Genomic DNA, 23,266 nt, shown 5'->3' with positions numbered 1-23,266 from the left:
AAATACACAATTTACAAGCATAGATAAAATAAACAGTAGTATTCAGGTACAGAAATTTAATAATTAAGTGTAAAATAACACTGCATTGTGTTCACTGTATGAATTAAATTTAGATTAATCTTTGTTATAGCCGTCTTGTTAACATTAGTGTCATATTCAGCAGCACATATTTATAGGCTGCTGTCCCTTTAAATCCGACTGCACGGATTCGGTATAATGATACACATCCGATTTCTTTCTCAGCTGTTTACATTCATTTAAAACATAACCGACAGCGTTTACGAGAATGATCGTCGAGATGGGTGCTATTACTATATATATACTACATAACTCTGTGTGTATGTGTCTGTTCAAACATAAGGAGGAGATGTGAAAGACGAATCAACTCGGTCTGAAATGCGTCTCTCTGTGTGTGTGTGTGTGTGCGTGTGCGGCAGAACTGAAGAGACGCTGCGCGAGATGCGGCTTGTGCGCGCGCTTCAGGTGTGAGTCAGACAGACAGCAAGACGAGACAGCAAAGAGTTGTTTTCTGCAACTTATTGCACTTAATAACTCTTTTTAACGTCAAGCAATTCTCTGCTATATGCGTCAAACTAAAACTTTGACCTTTTGCAACGTTTTGATTTAAGTAGCCTATTATTAAAATGATAATGATATCGCACGCCGTTGCGATATGCATATTGCGATATTTACATTTGCGATATTTCGATATATCGTGCAGCCCTATCCAGGACTCAGCTGAAACATCACTGAGAACTCCATTATGTTTCTTCAGTTCTATAACATAGCAACCTCTTAATAAATTAATCAGTAAACCACAAAATTATCCTCTGGATGGGCAGCAAATCAATCATCTTGACATCAGTTATTGACAATCTATTTAGATCATCCACTAGTGTACATTAGTTGTCTAACCCGTAAAATTAAGTAAATATTACTACTTTATTTGCATTAAATCTGAGATTGAAGACAGTGTGTCCTTCAGCACTTCTACCTTTCTCTCCCTCTTGGTGACCCCATCATTGTCTTGTGATTTATAAGGGCTTGCATATTTCTGATGCTGACTCTAATGTGTAATTGATTGGGGTCATTTGGAAGTGTTCATAGACGCTCTTGCAGTACCGGTAATAAGCTCACTTTACCACTTTACACTTTTCCTGCTCAGACCTGATGTGATTCTTAAAACAGATTACATCAGAAACATGCCGTTGCCTTGTTAAACTGGCATAGGAGAAAGTATTTTAAACATTAAAAAAAAATCAGCTTTAATTTAAGCAGTAATATTCAGACAGACCATTCTGAAAAATGAAAGTGAGTGTGTGTCTTCAGACAGTTTTTGCTGTTTTGTATCTGTCTGTGTCCAGGCTGACATTTATATGATCTCACTGACTGACTTTTACTCAGGCTGCAGGTGTGTAAGGTTACATCTCTGGGGAAACAGAAGACAGAAGCCATTTGAGACTGTATCTCTGCTCTGTTACATCATGTGAGTCAGACAGCAAGACGAGACGGCAAAGAGTTGTTTTCTGCAACTTATTGCACTTAACTCTTTTTAACATCAAGCAATTCTCTGCTATATGTGTAGAACTAAAACTTTGACCTTTTGCAACGTTTTGATTTAAGTAGCCTATTATTAAAATGATAATGATATCGCACGCCGTTGCTATATGCATATTGTGATATTTACATTTGCGATATTTCGATAATTTCGATATATCGTGCAGCCCTAGTTCATACTGTATAAATGACTATCATAACACGTTATAACTTGTTGGAATACCATTATGTCTTTGATGTTGTGAAAATCCCACACTGGGATTATAACTTCCAGTTTTGTGAATTGCTGGTTAATTTGGTTTGACCTGAACAGTGAAATATCCTTTATGACGTAATGTTGTGTGCGATTATCGCAATGCACGTGTTATGATATATTCCCAATTCCCATCATAGCTGTGTTAAACGTGAACATATTTTTTCGCAACATGTTGTAAAATTCTAATGTGAATGGAACTTCTAGTTTTACTTGTCATTTTCCTCATCTGTGAAGGGTAAATTCTTTACAAGTTGATATTCTGTGTGATGGTCCAGACAAGTGTTGCAATGCTGTGAATTCTTGTGTTTACAGGAAAGTTCATCTGAGTTTGAGGTGGTGAATATGGAAGAGAAGACTGTCTCAGAAACCCAGACGGTGAGTTTTAGGGATGTTAGGAAATCCTGGGCAGCTGCAGTCACTCAACTGCACGTGTGTGAACTTGGTGTGTATTTTGCTGGATTGTTGCTCCGTTTAGAATATTCCGTGTTCTGTCATTTTGTGCTACGCATGTAAGTCATGTGTGACACAGTTACTGTAGTTGCTCAGCTGTTTTCTGCTGCCCTTCCTTATCAAGGATTTGTTCATCATAATGAATCAACATATCTCTATGAGGCTGTTCCTTGGATGACGCAGTGGGAAACTCCAGGATTTAGTTAGTATGCAGATAGACTGAAAAACTCATGCATGTGTATCAGTTTATGGAATACCTCTTTGGTTAGGTTTACAAAAACTTCTGTTCACAAATTTGCAAAACTGGAAATGCTTATATAGAGGTATTTTAGTTTTTTTTCACTTTCAGTTTATGGTTTCGCAGTGCTTTTCTTGTGTATCGGGGAAGATGAAGTCTAGATATTGACAGTAAAGGTGCCACTTGATCCCTAGTGATTGGTATTATATGTTAGGGTGTTTTTGGGAAGAATATTTGGGTAAATTCTGCTTTATAATGCAGGCTGGAGTGATGCACCTGCCACAGGAGAACATGGAGCTGGCGAGTCAACTCCGGCGTCTGGAGAGTTCTTTTAGTGTATTTGCTGAAGAGTCAAATCCCAACCAGCTGCTGGCTCACCTGGGCCGCATGGCTGTGGAATTCCACCACTTATCATCCAAGGTCCAGAAGAACGAACAGAGAACATCTCTCCTACAGGTGAGACGGCTGAGCTTGTGACACCTTTTAGGCCTCTGTATTGGCTGTGAGTGAATTAATCGAGGTTTGATTTGCTGAGAATTTAATTCGCTCTTATCTCTAGACACTCTGTGAACAGCTAAGACAGGAAAACAACGAGCTTAGGAAAAAAATGGAGGAGGACCTCCAGTACCGTAACCGTGATCTGGAACAGCTGAGGTAATTTAATTCACATTTATATTCATTATAATAAACTCATCCTTTCATTTACTCATGGAACAACTAAAAGCAAAAAAGCCCGCTGTGAATCTGTGAGAGGAATCAGTGTGAGTAAACTGTGTGCTGGAACTGCTGTGCTGGAACTGAGGGGTCTTTCCATCCGAGGCTTGTTCTCTGACTGTTTCAAATAGAAAATCCTTCAGTTTTTTCTTCATTTTCCAGTTTTGATTTTGGTTCTGTGTGCTCTGGACAGGCAGGAGAATTTGAAACTGAAGGAGCAAGTCAGCGGAGGAGCCCAGGCAGCACCTATTGAGCAACCAAGCCCAAAGGAGGAGCCAGTGAAAGAAGAGACAACCAAAACTAAGGTGGAAATGACCATGACTCAGCAGGTGTGCACTTTTTTCCATGAACCTCTTTATCTCAGGTGACATCACCATAGAATTCCTGGTGCTTTTCTAAATTTGTGTTGGTTTTTTTTTGTCCTTAATTTCCCTTTCAGACCAGTGATGTTGCGATCTAGTTGCTTTTTTGTTTTGTTAGCTCTTTCAGTGGGATTTCTTAGAAAAAAAAGAACCAATGTGCAAATAGCTCCCCGGTTTCTAAATTGAGAGGCTTCTTATTGAGTCACTTTTGCCACTTAGATTAGTTTTGGGAATACCACCTTGGCTCTGAATACTGCTCTTCCTCAATGGTCTTTCTGTTTAAGTTCCTCATTCGTGGGCTTTTTTTTCACGGTATGACTAAATATTGAAGAACAATAAATATGGTCATTGTGTTACGTTCTGACTCAACCTAAAGACTGCTGTACTGTAGTATGATGGGAAAATTCTGGTTTTCTTTGATCAGTCATGAACTAATGCTTTGATTACGTTTTCAGTTTAAAGTCTAGCAGGGATATTTTATGGCATTTAAATGGGAAGACCGTTCATACTGAGTTTCAGTTCTGCTGAAAAGATATAGGATGGATGCAGATTTGGTAATTATTTATTGGTCACTTTTTTTATTTGACAGAGCAAAGGATTATATTATAGTGTCTCTTGGTTTAATGTTTTTTTTAGTTTTACAAACAAATTCCACTTCATTAAATATATAAAGAAAATAACACATTAATTTAGAAGAATATTTAATCTTCCAGTAAGTAATATTTCTGATTTTCTCTTGTCGTCATTTTTGTCATTGTCATTTATTTATCAGAGTTTTTTGTAAGCCTAAATCTTTGTTTTATTATTGTTTAAAAATGTTAACATTTCAGTGATGACTTGGTATTGAAGTACTGTTAAATTATGCAGATGCATAATTTAAATAGTTTTTAAAATGATTCTTATTCATTTTTTTATTTACAGTCTGGTAAAACTGTGGAAAAAACACCATCTAAGACTTGTGATCCGGAGGTGTATGAGAAAAAGATCAAGCTTCTGGAGAAACAGAGGAAAGATGTAAGAACTTTTTGGAGGTCCCCTGCTTTCTTTATGCTTGCTATACTGCTGACATAGTTTCCCGTTTGACTCTGATGTGTCAACTCTTGCCTTTGACCTTTCTCAGGTACTGGAGGTGAACAAACAGTGGGACATTCAGTGGAATTCAATGAAGACACAGTTTGAGCAGAAGGTACATGACAACATATACACTAGAAGTGCTTTATAAATATGTTCCAGTTGGCCTTGTAACTAACCTTTGTGGCTCACCTTATTGATAGTAAAAAAAAAGAAACACATTAAGAAACATTAATCACTTTACTAAGAAACAACAATTGCTTAATGAGTCTGACCAGTGTGAATGGTGGGAGATCGAAGCATATGAATCATCACATGAAATTCCTGTGTAACGTGAAGGCTGCTGACAGACCCTGTTACTGCATTTGGGTGGCGGTGGAAACGCTGTTGGGGCAAAGGAATGGAAAGCAATTCTGTGTGTGTGTCACAGTGTTGCACACCAGACCACAGGCCCCTCCTGTCACACCTCTGGCAGAATTTCCCTCACCTCGCCCGTACCCACTGTCTTCCTGTTGTGGCTCGCCGTAGGGGCTGGCCAAGGTTGCAAAGCCACGTGATCTCACGGCCCAGAGATGGTGACGCCTGTTGCATCTCCGCATCTGCTCGGTCTGAGAGGAGAGAGAAAAAAAAAAGAATAAAAAAATGCATACCGGGGCTGTTTCTCTACACGCATCCTCTGTCGTCATGGGGGGTTCGTGTTAAACTCAGAGCAGTGGAACAAAAACAACTCCATTTTGTTATTCTTATTGCTTTGTTTTCATTTTTTGTGGTTTATTATTTTTATCATTCTTTTTTTCCACCATAAAATGCATCACACGACTATAAAACAGATTACAGCCCCTTATCAAACTTCTGATAAAGGTACACTCTGGCATGCAGATTAAAGCAAACTGCAATATACAACATTTTTGCCCATTCAGGGCAGCTCGGTAACTGATGGTCCTTGATTTTGTGTTAGTATGGCCTGTTAACAGATGTATCTGAGACCAATTTACAAAAACACACTATCAGATGAGCCTTCATCAATTTGACTTTTTCCTCCTTTATAGATCACAGACCTAAGGCAGCGGCTCGCTGACTCCCAAAAGGCTGTGCTTGAGCTCGAAGCAGAACGTGAACAGAGACAAAGAGATTATGACAAAAAACTCCTCCTCGCCAAGTCTAAGATCGACAATGTGCAGGTACACCCTGGTCTCAGCCGCAGACAGCACACCCACAGTCAATCTTTATTACTTTTAGGTGGAGAGAAATTCTGATTTTAAAAAGTTCACTCATTTTTCTCTATTCATTACATACATGCATACACACACACACACATATGTATATATAGTCTGTTATTGTGGTTTAAACCAGATAAACTTACCCCTAAATGGAACAAAAAAGCTTTACATTTTTGTCAGACAGTCTCTTCCTGTGTAAGTTTTTATTTCTTTATGCTGTAATTAAAAAAAGAGCATTAATAAGTCTTTCTTTATTTGATTTTTGTTTAATCATTTACATTTTCTTACTCTTTATGGAACATTTTACTGGTATAAGCACCCCTGTGGAGCTCGATGAAGGCTTCAAGTAGTCATTCAGTGCTTTCAGTTTTCTCTTGGGAAGCACCAGTCATTCCCTCTAGCTGACCATGTGACATTCTTAGAATACAGCAATAGTTTCCCTTCAGTCCCGGAGGGGACATTCAAGCATGCCAGGGATAAACTGCCTTATAAATTTATTGAGTGTCAGATATTGTAATTATAATGCTGTTGATTTTGCCACGAACATAGCCATTGCTGCTTATATGGCATTAAATCGTAAAGAAATTTATGAAGTGTCATAGACTGTGTCATGTGACGACTGGTTTCATTTTCACATCCACGGCCTACATATCTTTACATCTCAATGCTCTCATGGTTTTTAGTTTATTTATGAGTTATGGACAGCATTACTAAGGTTTTGTCAGCATTACTCGCCCCCACAGCAGACCACAGATGTTCCATAGGAGAGGCCTTGAGGCAGTACCGCACATCAAAATGTTGTCTGATGCTAGTATGTTGTACTTGTAATCATTAAAAATGCATTTGTATGATATCGAAATTGAAAAAATGTTGACCACAGGTTTTTATATTACATGCTTTAAAGGTCACAAGAGTTTCATGTGGGCAGACTGGCATGTGTCAGGTGCTTTGACAGGTGCTTGCTTGTGATTATGAGTTGTTTTTCCCCAGCACATACCATGCATATTCTTATTTGAAGATGTTGTGTATTCAAAGTCATGTGATAATTTCCATTTTGTAAAACGTCCTTACAGAAAGCAAGTTGCAGGTGAACCTCAAAGACATCCCTGAGCACCCAGCAGTTTTGACTATAGTGTGTGTTGATAGACTTTTTCGTAATTACAATACAGGAAATGAACTTGCACTTTTTTACCTGATTAATCAAAGACAGATTGATTTAGGTATTTAATTAATTGCTGGTTGCAGCCCTACTGGAAAAGTGACATTTATAGTAATATGTTTTAAAATACAGTGTCAGACAATAAATGTCCCTAACACTAACTGTATAAAGTCTAGATGCATGATCAAGTGACTGTGTTTTGCTCCAGTGGTTAACCAGTGTATTTCTTATGTCATAGGGTGAGAAGGAGTGCCTCACCTCAGAAACATGCGAGTTGAAACAAAAGGTGCGTTACCTGCAGGACCAGATGCTGCCACTTACTAAACAAAGAGAATACCAGGAGAAAGAGATCCAAAGGCTTAATAGGGTCAGTGAAGCACACAAACTTACTAATGCACATACACTTCCTAGCTATCTCAATGAAAACTTTCATTGTCCATTGTCCTTTAGTTAGATAGGCACTAATCTAAAGCCTTATGGCATTTGTAAAAGAAATGCATTTTGTTATTTATTAAGTGCATTACTGTTCAAATCATTGGGGTCAATAAGATTAATGATTTTTTTAATAGTCTCTTATGCTCACCAAGGCTGTATTTGTTTTGTTCAAACATAGAAGAAAAACATGAATATTGTGAAATAATATTTCAAATTAAAATAACTGTTTTCTATTTATATATGTATGTATATATGTTGGCAAAGCTGAATTCTCAACAGTCATAACTCCAGTCTTTAATGTCACATGATCCTTCAGAAATCACTCTGATGTTCAGATTTGGTGCTTTAGAAACATTTCTTATTAATGTTGTGCTGCTTAATGTTTTTGCTAAATATTGTTTTAAAAGCAAAAATCAGTTCTGATTGTATTGTCTCTTTTACAGGCATTAGAGGAAGCTTTGAACCTCCACTCTCCCTCTTCCACCCAGCCAGGCATGAACCTGGGAGAAGGTGTGGCCAACCTGAGACAGCAGGAGCTGCACACACAGATAGCTGTATTGAAGGAGCAGGTACAAACACTTGAAGACTCTGATGCATCTTGTTGACAAATGTTAAAAGCAGCATTCTTCTTGTCAAATGTCATTGGAACTAGTGGGGACCAGATCACTTTGGTACCAGTCGAAATGTTATACTTTATCATTGAATGCAGTAACATTCATACATTTGTGTGTCTCAACTCGAGTGTCCAATTTCTGTAGGGTCACAGTATACTCTGACATGGCACAATGCCCTGCTGTGGTCAGATGAGCTAAAATAGTAAAAGAGCTCCTCGGAATGCTTGAGTTTTCTCATTGCGTCAGATTTTGTCAGAGGTTCTCTAGGAGTTGAGGTTTCACTCATTGAAACTACATGAATTGATTCTGCAGACATTTTACCTCATTTATCAAACATGCTTTGTAAGAAATGAATGTGTTAAGGTTCCATGAGTCATACAGTTTGTTTGAGGTTTGATAGCTTCCTTCAGCCTTACAGCCTGCTGAAATGCACCGATGGCTGCAGAGATCTTGTAGATTTGCATCCTCATCACATGCAATGTTTTCAGGTGAAAATCTTTGAAGAGGATTTCCGGAAGGAGAGGAGTGACAGAGAGAGGATGAACGAAGAGAAAGAAGACTTGAGGCGGCAGGTGGAAAGGCTGCAGGGTCAATTGACCAATCTGATGAATCAGGTCAGTAGTTACACGGACCCTTAGACTGTCAGCTCGAACCAATGAAATGACTCCAGAGAAATGCCCAGTTGGTTAATAAGGAGACATGAAAGAATCTTATGCTAGTCCTGAAATCAGTATCTCTGTTTCACAGCTTCATCAAGCACAGAATGAGTGTCAGAGAGAGCGTGCAGAGAGGTGTAAACTAGAGAGACTGCAGATGCAACATAAGCAGGTAAATGTGCTACATTGGCACCACCTTGTGGTAGAAGCTCTAATCACAGTCAACAAATGTGGTAGAATCCCTAAATGGAAAGACAACTGGATCTTATTTAGATTTTGTTTTTCAATGTTTTGGAGGGGCAACAGGAAAGGAGGACGTCTGATCCCACTTCTGGCTCGGCCAATGGCCCGATGAGCCCTCCATACTGTGGCCCGTTTGTACAGGTGGGCCATCAAGGTCTAGAGGGGTGGCCCATACACTTCCCGCCCAGGATGCCTAACATCAGTACAGCACCCGGCAGGGATTTCCAGCCTGTCAACCCCGTAAGTATGCGATAGCAACAGCAGTAAAATTTCAGGGTTCTTGACAACGCCACAAAACCACCCTCATTTTAATATTAATGTAAAATATTAACAAATTAAATTAAAACAGCCGTGAATTATTTCTCAAATAAAAATTGCTTTAAGTTTTTCAATTATTCAAGTAAACACTTAGTACTAAAGAATAAATAAATTGAGCTTTTTACTTGTTAATAACTTAACCCTTGTGCGTCAATTAAAGGGGTCCTATTATGCTTTTTCACTTTTTCAACTTTAGTTAGTCTGTAATGTTGCTGTTTGAGCATAAAAAAGATCTGCAAAGTTACAAAGTTCAAAGTCCACTTCAAAAGGAGATATTTTATTTAACAGAAATCACTTTTCAAAAACTACAGCGAACGACTCGTTTGGACTACAATGCATATTTTCCGGGATTTGTGATATCACAAATATCTACGAATGGGACGAGACCTGGTTGAGCTGCACTAGAGAAGGCAACGAGTGTTATCACTATGTCGGAGACACGCTAGCTTTCCCAAGGCAGACAAACTTAGAGTGGTTACAATCATCCGGGTTTAAATCACGCTCAAATTGATTTGATTTTGACACAATATTTACACTGATGCTCGCAGGAGAAGGTGTTGTAATAATGTAAAATATGTGAAAAATAATGTGTTTTTCGAACAACCTAGTATGAGAGCCTGTTCTAGCACACCTCCAAAACAAAATCAAGACTTTGTAAAAGAGCATAATAGGACCTCTTTAAAAAAAAAGTTACGCATAGGTTCATAGAGGACAAAAATGTCCATGTCCAAAAACTGTCATAAAAATGAACATGAAATTGAAGCTTGGGAGTACCTACTTAAGTTTGGTCTCATTTTAAAGGAGACCCTTGACAGATTATTGTTGAAGTTAAAAAAAGTTCTAAAAAATGTAAACCAAAAAAGTTATAGAGGTTTAAGTTTATGAAAATGATTTATGAGCAATTTTTTTGTATAAAATATATATTGCATAAAACACGCTGAACACAAAAATTGCTAGAAAATCAAAGCCATAAATCTAAACAAGTTGTGTTCCAAATTTGAGGTTGATATCTCAGAAAATGAGCTTTTAGTAATATTTTGTTTGGGTGCTGTACCAAACTTTTCCCATTAGATTCCAGCAAAGCTCCTCTGGCATACACAGTGGTGGGATTTGTGATTTGCAGTACAGTATAATTTCTCTCTCTCTCAAACATTACAGGTGCACACACACAAACACACACGGTTGTTTTTTTATTTTTTTTTAGGACACGCATACAAACCACACTCTGACATCCATACCAACACACCCACATAATTATAGCTGCATAATTTATCCAACTGGCTCTATGATACAGCAAAAGCAGAAAACAGGACAAATGTGAGTATTTGCTTTAAAGGCCAAACCTGAGAAAATGGCACCATCTGGTAATTTTTTTTTACAAATTTTAATTTTGAAGCCTTGCCAACAGAATGAAAGCCTATTAATAAAGACTGCATCATTTTATAGTTAAATGGCCCTGGGATTAAAAATTGCAGTTTTACTGGGTTTCAATGAGGACATTTTTGTCCTTAAGGTCCTGAGAGGAACTATTTTTTGTACCTAGTGTAAAATAGATTTATTAAAGGAAATGAGGGTGAAATATTAAAATTCCAATAAAAATACACACCTGTGCCATAATGTATGCAGTTGGCATTAGCACAGGCAAAATGATCAAAAAACAAAACAAAAAAGGACAAAAATGTTCATAAGGTCGCACAAGGGTTAACAGAAACCAGGCTGTACACTGCACAATTAATACATTTATTTTTAATTTAATTTTATTATTATTTTGAAGTATTTTAAGTGCAATGTTAAGAAGTGCATTTTGGTATTTGTTTAAATCAACTTACTGATACTGAAGTACTAGGTTAACCTCTAGTTAAGGTTCAGGTTCTAGTTATACACTTACTGTAACACAGTTGTTGTTTTTTGGTTTTATTTCAGAGGAGGTTAGTTTGATAGTGAGAGAAATTCCTGTTTTTTTTTTTTTGCTTCCTTTACATCCTGGAACAGACACGAGAGTCATTCCAGCACTTTCAAGTGGTTAACCACATGTGGTGTGAAAAAGACATTTGTGGCTATTATGATTTGTACAAACAGGGTTTTACAAGAGGTACAGTGTGCAGAAGTGGACAGAGATTGAAACTATTGTTCTCTTCGTATAATGATTTCTTCTTTCGTGTGTGTTTGTTCAGGGTTTTCCCTGGCAGTCATCCTTCCCACAACCACGTGGTTCCAGAGGACAAGCAGACACAGCGAGACCCCCTCCAGAAACTGCAGGTATTTATTAGATTCAACCTGCGTGTCCTTTCTGGTCTCCTGCATCCTTCCTGCGTCACCAGGATTCATTTTGTTTTGCCACGCAATGTCAGTCTGACCCAGTGATATTTCAAGCATTCTGTCTGAATCAGTCAGCTTCCACTGGAGGCAGTTCAAATGATGACGACAATGAGAACCATGACAGACGAAACATGAAATGGCAGTAGTTTTAAATTTCACAATGATTGTACAAGGCCTATGAAGTTTAGTTTCCTTTTGGGTCTGTCCGGTTATCTGTATCATCTACACTACAGACATAAAAATTGACGCAATTTGCTTTCCATTGTGCATAATTATCAATGTAAATTATTCTAAAGATGAAAATGTTTTTTCATCAAAGCATATAGTCATTTTCCACCTCTGAAACATCATCTCTGCTAAAGTGAGAAGGCTGCTTTCCATAGTGTTTTATAAACACACTACCACTATTTTGTTAGTGGTATTATAACTCAACTTTTACACTTTTGTCAAATCCAGATGCATAAACTCAAATCATGTCCTTCATTATTTCCTGCTGAATATTCTTTGTTTGCTCAGCAATATGATGAATAGCAATATCATGACCTGGGTCAAAAATGAGTTTGGTGTTGTTTTGGTATCAGACATAATAGTTCAATAATAGTAAATGTTAATTTATTTCACTTAAATATTTACATTTCTGTACACTATACATTTTAAAATGTAATTTATTCCTGTGATGGCAAAGATTAATTTTCTGCATCCATTACTCCAGGCTTCAGTGTCATGTGATCCTTCAGAAATCATTGTAATGTGATGTTTTGGTGCTCTTTTGAAAGATGAAAAGAACAGCATTAATGTGAAATAAAAATTGCTTGTGACAATGTAAAAAGTCTTCAATCTCACTTTTGATCAATTTAATGCAACCTTGTTGAAGAAAAGTGTTACATTCTTAAAAATCCACTCTTCTCTCTGCTATGCTATAAAGGCTAAAAAACGGAAGACATAAATCTAAAAAATGGCAATATTGTTTTACATTTATGTTCAAAACACACCTCAATATTTTATCTGAAAAATGTTCAATTTCTTTGTTGTTGGCAGAAATGGGAGCAACTGGATTTGGGAAAAGGGAGCGTCAGAACATAGACCCCGGAAAGCACTAACCACATATTCTCTCTCCTGGAATGGCTCCCGGCTAGTAGCATGATGCAGTTTATTTTCAGTTGGCATGGTGTGAACTATTGTTTTTTGTTTTGTTTGTTTTTTGTACATGTATATATATATATATATCTACCACTGATGAAAATGTTGTTTATATACTTACGTTTTATAATCCTGTTTGTGAAACACTGTTCTTGCAAATTAAGAATATATACATTCATTATTTTACCTTTTTATGATTGTTAAAGTTTAAATTATCTGCTTTATATAATTCTATGCAGGAATTGAAGTCAGTTATTTAATGGATATTATGATTGAACGTTATTTTTATAACAATCTACCTATAGAGTTAAATCTCCACCACTTAATTAAATGATAGCTGCCTGAAAACATGACATTTAGTGTTTTGGTACTGATCGAGACTGACAAAGACATTTGTATGTGCAATTAGAGAAAATGTGTATTTAAAAATTGTAACTCTATAGGTGAATTGTCTTGAAAATGGCTAACAGTAGAATGTGACTGAACTGATTGATGATTCCTTCACTGGCAATGGTTGAGATGATGGGAGAGGTCACATACTGTTGAACGTCTGCGTGTGTCATTACTCTCTGACTGCTCATCTGCCCCACTGTTTATTGAAGCCATATATGACACCTGTTAACCTTTCCATCTATTAGATTACGTTCTGGGATTACTTTAGTAAGCGCTTCAATAGCTTGTTGATCCTTCAGATACTTATGAGTGTAATTGAAATGATAATCTATCGAGGAGGGCTTTCATCTGGGCGACAGAAGTATCACAGTAGTTTTGCTTAATATTTTTCAAGATTCAGTGTTCAAAAACATTATTCCCTATGTGCATATGGAAGTGATAAGTTATTTATATCTATTGTTTTGACAGCTGAGTGTGGTTTATTGTCTTAAGTGATGTTGTCTTTTGTGTATTGTTTTGTGTCTCCCTTTACATATTGTAGCTACTGGAAGACTGTAGGATGTGAGTTTGTGTGTTTGTGCATATGCACAGGAAGTGGGCCAGAATAAATAAGTTTATGCATCACATTAGTGCAGCCCACTTTGATTGGTCTCATTTTTGATTTAGGCTGAACATGAGGAGGAAATAACCAAATCACCAAATGGCTGATTACAGTGGGTCCAGTGTTGCACTTAAAAACATTGTAATATGTTTGGAACAGGGTAAGAATCATATCCTTTCTGTTTTTATGGTCATCTGCCATCATGAAGGCTGTTTTTCCACATGTGTGCAGTGTCTCCAACCTTACTGACCAATGCTTTGAACCAAACGCAAAAAGGTTTGTATGCTCACAAAATATTCCCAATGGCGAGCAACTCATTTGCTGTCAAATGGTGTGATATTTGTCATGTAAATGTACAAAATAAAACATAGGCAGGCATTTATTTTATGAGTTGAAATGTCTTTGAGCTGGATTGCACTCTGAGATGTGTGCTTTATTTACTCGTCTCCATCAATTACTGGTTGGCAGTTTTGTGCTTTTTGGAATGACTCTTTTTCTCCAGTGGGTGAAAGCAGACCTCATGTGAAACTTTTGTAATTGATTAGTATAATAAATATATTCTAACTGTCTAAACCTCCAAATGTTATTGTGTGAGAGTTAAAGTACAAGTTGCATCACCATATCACCCTGACACTCAATAACCAGAAGAAAACATTTTGTTTCTTGCATTTTAGTCTTTATTTACTGAACGTCCACAGAGGCGGCAGCAAGTTCAATGGATAGTTTAGGAGATGAGACATGATCGAAAAGCAACAGCAGAGCAGCCTGAATGCACTAAAGAGCTGCCCGCTGGCCCTCGACCTCAGGTCAGGCACCACAGAGTGTCTGTTTTCAAGCCTTCCCGTCATCAACATGCCAGTCTCCAAACCGACCCATTGACAGCCTCTAGAAGGAGCAGTCTGGGAATCCTTTTACTTCAATTTCATACTGTTCAAATTCTTGTAACAACAATTCACAAAGGTTTACATTTTTTAACTTTGCCACATGTAATCTTGCTTTTACGGGGTTTCTGCGGGTCTTAAAAAGTCTTACTTCGCCGTTCCACAAATTAAGGCCTTAAATCAGAGTAGAAAGTCTTAAATTCATTAAATAATGGCATTAAATGTTGCATGCACTTGAGAAAAAAAAAGATCATATTCTTCACTATTTTTGTCTTTTTCCCAATACAAATATCTGAACATCCTTAAATCAAGAAAACATTTTTTGTTGTCTAAAACTTGAATCGTGTTGATTTTTCTGAGCCAATCAATTTATCTTTTTGCTTGTCTATACATCCTGTTTTAAGACTCTTAAGACATCTTTAGACATTTGCACGGGAAAACAAGAAATACCGAGGTTCCCTAGACATTAAGATTTAGAGAACATATTGACGTATTGCTTTTCCTTCAATTTATTCCTTACATTTTCTTTTAACTGTTTTTAAAAGGGTCTTAAATCTCCCTTCATAAAACCTGCAGAAACCCTGTTTTGACTATTTGAACACATTTTATGCTGGAGAGAGAGATGAATGTGCAATTAAATCCACTGTTTTAACGTTAATCAGCCTTTTGAACAAGCTGACGGAAGTATTTCAAGATGTCTGCCTTAACTTCAGATACGTTCACTCTGGGAAACCACCTCATTACAGGTCTGCCGTCTGGACCCACCAGAAACTTCTCAAAGTTCCACTTGATGTCGTTGATTTTGAGAGGTTCCCAAAACAATCTGTTGGTGGGGTTACCGAAGCTGTCTCCCACAGGTGGGCAGGCATTCTGAAAGAGAAAGAGACGCCTTCACTCTTTATTGGCATTGATGATTCCATGAAGAACCTTTAACATGCATGGAACATTTCCATTGCAGTTTACTTGACACAACAGATCTCAGATAGAGAAAAGTAGTCCCCAAAAGTATTTGGAGTGTTATTGCAAAATATTAAAATGTGACCCTGGACCACAAAAGTGTCAATTTTTCAAAATTGAGATTAATACATCATCTGACATCTGAATAAATAAGCTTTCCATTGATGTATGGTTTGTTAGGATTGGACAACATTTGGTCGATATACAACTTTGAAAATCTGGAATCTGAGTTATCCAAATGAAGTCCTTAGCAATGCATATTACTAATCAAAAATTACGTTTTAATATATTGACGGTAGGAAATTTACAAAATATCTTCATGGAACATGATCTTTACTTAATATCCTAATGATTTTTGGCATAAAAGAAAAATCTATAATTTTGACCCATACAATGTATTTTTGGCTATTGCTACAAATATACCCCAGAGACTTAAGATTGGTTTTGTGGTCCAGGGTCACATATAAGAATGGAATTAACATTGAATTGACATTTTAAAGTAGAAAGACTGAAGTATTATTTTCTTGTATAATGTACTTAAATAATCAGTATTTAATTTTTTTTTACTTAAAACTTCAAAAAGTGAACATAAGTGCACTTCTCAAGCTAAGATAAAACAACAGTTATTCTGTTTTTTTGGTTTGATGTAATTTTATATTTTCTATTGTATTAATTGATTTCTATTATTTCAGTTTATTCTAATGGAATGACATGCTTATTGGGGCCTCTATGTAGCTTATTCCAAAATGGGTAAACAGGTTTAAATTTAATTTAAACGGACCTTTTTTTTCTTCGTGAAATAGGCTTTTCTTGCATAAGGTGTTGCAAGCAATTTCAGATTAAAAAAAAAAAGCTTTATTAAGCAATGACCAACCTTTAAAAATGTGAAAAGAGCGTGTTCATTGACTCCATTCACATCCACCTTCTCAAATAACTGGAAATTTGGAACAAATCCATTGCCTGGACGGACATACCTGTGAAGACAAGGAGAAATCTGTTTCATCATGGGCCTGTCTATAAGGAAAACAAATAGAGACTTTAAAGAGCCATGGCCAGAGAAGTGGCTTCAGATATCACTCCAGAAAAGAGCCTTTAGGTTCAAGATATATGATATGTGCAGTAATTTAAAGGGGATGATGGATGAGAAAGACAAACTAATTGCACACTGTCTGATGCTCAGGTAATTTTGGCTCATGAGTGATGGCCAGTAATCTCAAGGTTAAAGAAACCTTCAGTCTTTTTTCCTTAAAGACCGTGTCTTCTGATTAATACTTGTTGAGTCATTTATCTTTTGGATGTCTTGTAGAATAGGTTTTTAAAACGGCATGTTTAATCCACTGTTTTTAGTATTATTCACATACTATATTTCTTAATATTTTAAGCTTTTATTTTTATATTTTCAGTTCTCATTTGAACTAAGTTTTAGTAATTTTGTTATGTGCTTTTGTCTTTTTTATTATTTGTTATATATATTTCTATTGACCTTTTAATTTATTTAAATTTTTTTTTCATTTTTCATTTTAAGTTTATGTATACAAATAATTTTCCATCAATTTTCCAATAACACTGGTTTCACCACCACAATTAAACGTCTCTATTTTCAAAGAGTAACATGAACTCACTTTAATGCAGAAAGAATTTCATTATTTTTTCCAGGCTCTTGCATCCCAAATTGGTTGCATGGAAACCCGAGGATATTGAATCCAACATCTCGGAGCTCCTGTTGCAGTGCATTCAATTCTAAATAGCATATAAAACTCATAGTCAATACAGTTATCATGAACAGGTTTCATATTTGCTCTTCAAGCTTTGTTGTCATGAGGTGTAAAATATATATTTGCACATATAAATTTGCAAACATAAGTAATGTTTGTATATACTAATATTTGTGTTAAGTGAAATAATGTGCACACTTACCCACATACTGGAAGGTGAGTCCTCAGTAGGTGGCCACATTGACAATGAGGACATGCCTTCCAGCATAATGGGAGAATGGCATGAACTGGGTCCCATTTAGGGTTTTCACACCATAGTTGTGTATAGTGTCACTTATAGCTGGGTTGCAGACCTGAGACAGACAAACGTAAAATAACGCTGGCTCTGTACCACAATTACAAAGAGGAGAAACATGAAAAATGAACATGAACATGAAAAAAATACCATTCAAAATGTTTGGGTCAATAAGATATACTTAAAAAAAAAAAAAACAACTTTTTTTTTCAGCAAGGGCGCATAAAGTTGATCAGATGTTTACAATGTTACAAAATACTTTTATTTCAAATAAATTGTTCTTTAGAACTTTCTATTTCTCAAAGGACCCTGAAAAAAATGTATCACGGTTTTCACAAAAATATTAAGCAGCATATTAGAATGTTTTCTGAAGAATCATATGACATTGAAGATTGGAATAATGAATAATAAAATATAAAACATATTAAAACAGAAAACAGTTATTTTAAATTGTAATAATATTTCACAATATTACCATTATTTTTCATCAAATAAGCAGCCCTGGCAAGCATAAGAGACTTTTTTCAAAAAAATTCTCCCAAACTTAAACTTTTGAACGGTATAAACATGAAATAAAATGATTATTTAAACAGTGCAGTGACCTTTGTATTCTCACTCAAAACTGTGAAACCCCAGGCACACTCTTTATCATTGAACCAGCTCATTTTCAAGAAAACTGGATGTGACTAATATGCGAGTAAAAAAATGAACAAAACTGTAATATCATGTCATCTTAATTCTTATTATCATATAACAGTTCTGTTTCTCAGAATAGAAATGTTTTAGGGTTATATCACCTTGAAGCTGTAGTAGTGGAGTTATAATACCCTGACCAGGTAAAGTAAATATTTACCTTTATTTGACTTTTGCTGTTTGGTATTTGAAGCGCTTAAAAACAAAAAACGGTTACAAAACATTCTGTTATTTTACTATATATATAACCCTGGACTTAAGAACTGAACATGATTCTTATATTTTTTCCCTCCATTTATTTCATTATTTTCTGCCTCAGTTACTGTGGCAACCCACTGCACCTGCTACTGCATGGTGAAAACAGTGCGCACGATCAAATCACACTGATTTATGGGCTATAACCTCCACATCCTTACAGCATTGTGTTAAAAACATGCGAGATTATATGAGATCATTTCATACCAATCTGTTCCAGTATTTACTTTTAAGCTTCAATGTAACACACAAATACTTGGATGTTGTTTACTCAGCCTATTGCTTTAATAACAAGCAATGCCTTTACTTTCAATAAATAAAAAATGTGCATTATTATCCTTATTCCTTTGTTCTTTATTCCTGGTTTAAAGTTTTATCCAAATGAGCAATCCAGTATTACCAAAACCAAGACAAAAGCTGTATAATAAGTATATGTCTTAACATCTTACCTGGGTATTGGATAGTCCACTAACTTTATGTAGAAGACCCACCAAGACCAGAGCAGAGATCCAGGGATTCTTCTGGTTCCCCATGAGGGTGACGTGTGGCCCCTGCAGGGTGTCTGTGTGTCGTCTGAATGAAGCGTGGCTGAGCTGGAGACGAAAAACACTGGAGGAGAGTGACGCAGACTAGCCAATAATATCCAGCCTCATCATCCCACATATTGACATATGAATACAGCCATGGCCTGTTTATTACAGCTCTAAGCTAAGAGTTTGTTGCAATCTAGTTCGCAGTGAATGTATTTGTCATTTGATTAAAAGAATTATTGTAATGTGATGCTAAAAACCCACCACTATGTTGTTGGCTTGATAGTGGTGAAACAGTTGAGTTATTTTTGTCACTAGTCTTTCAACATCTCGTTTGCAACACTGATATCACAAAAAGTGCAGGAAGTCCTTTCACATGCATTCAAACAATTTGAGCAATAACTGTAAAACTCACTGTAAAAATGACCTTTAATCTTTAAAAAATAAGGGTTGTGCAAAATCAAGCACATTAAGTGCAGAATAAATATTTTGGAAAAACTAGATATTAAACATTTCATTATGTTAAACATGAATAATCTAAGAGGTTGCAGTGCAGCTGCTATGTCAACAGAAACAGGTGCCTGCCTACCTGTTTGATTCAGCTATTATAGTGTTTGCAGAACAAATTACTTGGTTGGTTGGTGGATCTTTTGCACAACACTGACTTAACTTTATATTCTGTATAAGCAGTTTCTTCTAAGATGATTTTTCACAGAAAATTTCGATGGGTCCCAGCACATGTTGGGATGACGGGTAATGAGATGGCGGATAGACTGGCTAAAAGGGTGCTAACAAAAGAGAACATAGAAATGCAGGTAAATTTAAGTAAAGCAGAGGTTAAATGCATAATTTGGGGAAAAAATCTATAAAAGTTGGCAAAAGAGGTGGGATAGACAGGAGAAAGGGAGGCACTTATACCAAATTCAGAGAAATGTTAAAGAGGATAGGGTGGTAACTGGAAATAGGAGAGAAGATGCAGTGATGACTAGGTTAGGGTTGGGACACTGTTCACTGAATAAAACACTAAAGATGATAGGGAAGCACCAGACAGGGTTGTGTGAGGGATGTCGAGAAGAGGAGTCAGTGGAGCACATAATCATGACTTGTAAGAGATATGAAACATAGAGGCAGGTAATGAAGAATAAGCTGAGGGAAACTGGGGTGCAGGCAATCACATTAAAAGTGTTACTAAGCACAGTAAATAGGACACAGAGTAGAATATTGATTGCATTTTTAAGGGAAGCAGGAGTTTTCAACAGGATTTAATGCATAATTAAAGTATGATGTGTGTGTGTGTGTTTATGTGAGGGGACTAAGTAAGTGTCATGTAAGTGTAGTAGGAAAGGGAATAAACTTAAGTTTTATTATAACCTATTAGCTGATCCACACTCCGGAGCAGAAGGGGGCGGTAATGCACCAATAAGCTGGATGCCAACCGCCGTTAAACTGGAAAGAAGAAGAAGAATAACACGTATGATGACGCATGATCATTACGTAGGCAGCAGGAACTCAGTCAGAAATGGCGACGTTGCTGCAGCCAGAGAAAGTGCTTTATCTCGTCCGAAGCGAGAAAAAGATTGGAGTTCCGCTCTCTCAGCTGTATTTTTGCCGATATTGCATTGAGCTGCGATCTCTGGAATGCGTGTCACATGAAGTAAGTAACGCGGGGTGGGACATTTAGTTGACACAATGGATGTTAGCCATGCTAAGAGCGAGCTAACAGGCTAGTGATGGTGACCGTGTTGTTCCCGCCTATCAGTCGAAGTGGAATGAATTCTGGTTCTGTGATTGGCTAGTTTATCATCTGTCATCAATTATACGGCAATAGCGCTATCCAATTGGCTGTGTAACCAGTCAGTTAACTTCTGCACCACCCACTTTTTTTTAGGGATGTGACAAGCTAAAAGCTAGCAGAATAATTCAGAATGAAATGAAATATCTGCTGTTCGTTCGTTTCCATTTTGTGCATAGGTAGATACATTAAAAAAAACAATGAGGTTCTAAATTCAATGTGTTAACGCTTGCAGCAGCCGTTCGTGTTATTTTGAAGGCAACACTACCACAACCTGTACAGACAGCTTGTGCTATTTTTATTATTGTTTATTTATTTATTTTTACTTAAGCAATGTGTGAGTTTTACCCCCGGCACAATGATGAAGTTCCATTTAGCCTTTCTGTACTTTTCCAATACATGTTATACAATTTCCTTGCGCAAAAACACATTTGCTTTGTCTTATAATTTTTTTTGGTGTTATGCCTGTTATATAGGTCGATTCCCATTTCTGTCCCAGCTGTCTGGAGAACATGCCGTCAGCTGAGGCCAAGCTCAAGAAGAATAGGTAAACCGCATCTGTGCTAAATATCTGACAAGCTTGTGAATTAATAACGGCAATAATCGCAATCATCTAACATCATCTGTACTTTGGCATTTATCATTAACTAATTACATGCTTGCCATATTTATAAGTTTTGACACATCAAAACTCGCTGCACTTTTTACATTTATTTAAAAAACTGACTGATGATATATTATCCGGTCTGATAGATTGTGTTTGCTCATAATGCTGTTGAATGCTTCTTTGTGATCCACTGGTTTCAGGTGTGCCAATTGCTTTGACTGTCCATGCTGTATGCACACCCTCTCCACACGGGCCACCAACATCCCAGCACCACTGCCTGATGACCCAACCAAAACCACAATGAAGAAGGCCTACTACCTGGCCTGTGGATTTTGTCGCTGGACCTCAAGAGATGTAGGCATGGCTGACAAATCTGTGGGTGAGTCCTTGCACTTCCTTGATGTGGATATATGTACCAGTGTCTGTATTGGTTCATCAGTAAACTCGGATGATTTGAACTTTAATCTGTCCTATTTAATCAAAGATGGTTATTTTGGTTTAGTTTAAAATTGTTGTATTTATGTGGGTTAATTTTATGCATACTATAAATATACATAAAAATCTTGTAATGTCCTGACTAGATTAGAAGTGATGCATTCACTTACTGTAATTTTACTGACCACACTCCATGTGAAATACTGTGGAAAGAGTCATAATTGTAGCTCATCACTAGGGTTGGGTATCGTTGGAATTTTATCAGTTCCGATTCCGATTCTTTTCGATTCCCAGTTTCGATTCCAATGTGATTAAATAATGATATCAAACATTTATCCTGTGTCTTTTTTTTTGCAAACCATTTATTGGAGCTGAATACCATGAACAAAAATCAACAGGCTACATAAAAACTGGATTCTTTAAGAGCTGTTTGTGTGCAAAATAGAACTGCATGCTTCTGGATAAATTGAGTCCCCCCAATGGAAGTTGTGGTTCTCTCATGATTCTGAAGAAAAAACATTAATCACATGTAATTTATGAATGAATGATTAAATGACTCACTCAAGATGTACTTGTTTCATTACTGGATGAATCAGCGTTCTTGAACGAATCTGTTGTCTGATTTAAAGACAAATACATTTTAACAGCCCCTTTTCGCCACCTACTGGCGCAACAATGTAATCGATAAATCTTAATTTGAAGTGTCAAATTACTTTCAAAAGGTGATTCACTCTATTTTAATCACTACTATATACATCATACACACAGTTTATATCTGAACTATAAACATTTATGTGATTTGAATGTTTGTAATACAGAAATAATGATACTGTGTGGCTGAAAAGACTGTGAAGCTGTTTCATTCATGACAGACAGCTGCTCTCTTTAGGTCAATGGTAGCGCGAACGCAAATTTAAATGTTCAAATTACACTGGTGTGATCGTACTCTGCACGGACGAACCAAGTGATCACAACATTAATCGCACACAGTTGAGGAATAAAACAGACGAACCATTGTAATTTTCGGAATAGAATCACATTGGTGTTTGAATCGTGTTTGCGATCTTTAACGATCTATTAAATTAAAGTGCTTTGTCATGTTGGTGGTGACACCTCTGTTGCAACATGTTTAGCTATCACGGATATTATACTTAGCTTTTTTGGCTTCTGATCGCAAATGTAGCCAAACTTTGGAGCGCTTAGATTAGCGAGCAAGGTCCTGGCAGATCACTAGGTCCGGTCCTCACAGATGAAGAAAAAAAAAAAGCACAGGAATCGTTAGGCGGAATCGAACGGTGCATTCCAAACGGGATATATCGCCCTCCGAAGGGCACTTCGGAGTGAAAACAATCATGGCCGC

At 36.7% G+C, this 23,266-nt stretch overlaps 3 protein-coding genes across 9 annotated transcripts in view; 2 read left to right on the top strand and 1 right to left on the bottom strand.

Annotated features, from left to right (window-relative positions):
- LOC107750363 (TNFAIP3-interacting protein 1-like) overlaps positions 1-14,315 on the top strand; it is a 20,420-nt gene extending 6,105 nt beyond the window's left edge. For 4 of the 5 annotated variants that reach the window (XM_016565719.1, XM_016565718.1, XM_016565717.1 and 1 more), the window contains 14 exons: positions 2,126-2,188; positions 2,763-2,957; positions 3,061-3,155; positions 3,409-3,544; positions 4,499-4,591; positions 4,698-4,763; positions 5,698-5,829; positions 7,266-7,394; positions 7,906-8,031; positions 8,565-8,690; positions 8,824-8,904; positions 9,027-9,215; positions 11,468-11,552; positions 12,651-14,315. In XM_016565719.1, coding sequence (XP_016421205.1) covers positions 2,126-2,188; positions 2,763-2,957; positions 3,061-3,155; positions 3,409-3,544; positions 4,499-4,591; positions 4,698-4,763; positions 5,698-5,829; positions 7,266-7,394; positions 7,906-8,031; positions 8,565-8,690; positions 8,824-8,904; positions 9,027-9,215; positions 11,468-11,552; positions 12,651-12,712 — 1,578 coding nt within the window. In that variant the 3' untranslated portion in view covers positions 12,713-14,315. The remainder of the gene's footprint in view (positions 1-2,125; positions 2,189-2,762; positions 2,958-3,060; positions 3,156-3,408; positions 3,545-4,498; positions 4,592-4,697; positions 4,764-5,697; positions 5,830-7,265; positions 7,395-7,905; positions 8,032-8,564; positions 8,691-8,823; positions 8,905-9,026; positions 9,216-11,467; positions 11,553-12,650) is intronic. The other variant, XM_016565722.1, reaches the window with a different exon arrangement.
- A 630-nt stretch (positions 14,316-14,945) lies between these two features.
- Positions 14,946-19,398, bottom strand: gpx3 (glutathione peroxidase 3). Of its 2 annotated transcripts, XM_016565716.1 has the most exons (6): positions 19,337-19,398; positions 18,992-19,135; positions 17,502-17,652; positions 17,207-17,324; positions 16,459-16,558; positions 14,946-15,497 (listed from the first exon to the last, which is right to left on the bottom strand). In XM_016565716.1, exons 2-6 carry the CDS (start codon positions 19,073-19,075, stop codon positions 15,282-15,284), a joined length of 669 nt encoding a protein of 222 aa, XP_016421202.1. In that variant the 5' UTR covers positions 19,076-19,135; positions 19,337-19,398; the 3' UTR covers positions 14,946-15,281. The 2 variants fall into 2 exon arrangements, with proteins under 2 accessions (XP_016421202.1, XP_016421201.1); XM_016565715.1 differs by lacking the exon at positions 19,337-19,398 and having other exon boundaries at positions 18,992-19,297.
- Positions 19,399-20,563: 1,165 nt separating this feature from the next.
- The window catches only part of LOC107750360 (dynactin subunit 4-like), a 14,010-nt gene continuing 11,307 nt past the window's right edge, over positions 20,564-23,266 (top strand). For both annotated transcript variants that reach the window (XM_016565714.1, XM_016565713.1), the window contains exons 1-3: positions 20,564-20,726; positions 21,341-21,411; positions 21,672-21,850. In XM_016565714.1, the coding sequence (XP_016421200.1) occupies positions 20,592-20,726; positions 21,341-21,411; positions 21,672-21,850 (385 nt within the window). In that variant the 5' untranslated portion in view covers positions 20,564-20,591. The remainder of the gene's footprint in view (positions 20,727-21,340; positions 21,412-21,671; positions 21,851-23,266) is intronic.

The sequence above is a fragment of the Sinocyclocheilus rhinocerous genome, unplaced genomic scaffold (assembly GCF_001515625.1).
Source record: "Sinocyclocheilus rhinocerous isolate Xijiao unplaced genomic scaffold, SAMN03320098_v1.1 scaffold1053, whole genome shotgun sequence".
NCBI lineage: Eukaryota > Metazoa > Chordata > Actinopteri > Cypriniformes > Cyprinidae > Sinocyclocheilus > Sinocyclocheilus rhinocerous.
Note: the sequence above shows the minus strand (reverse complement) of the source record. Positions and strands in the feature narration are given on the sequence as shown.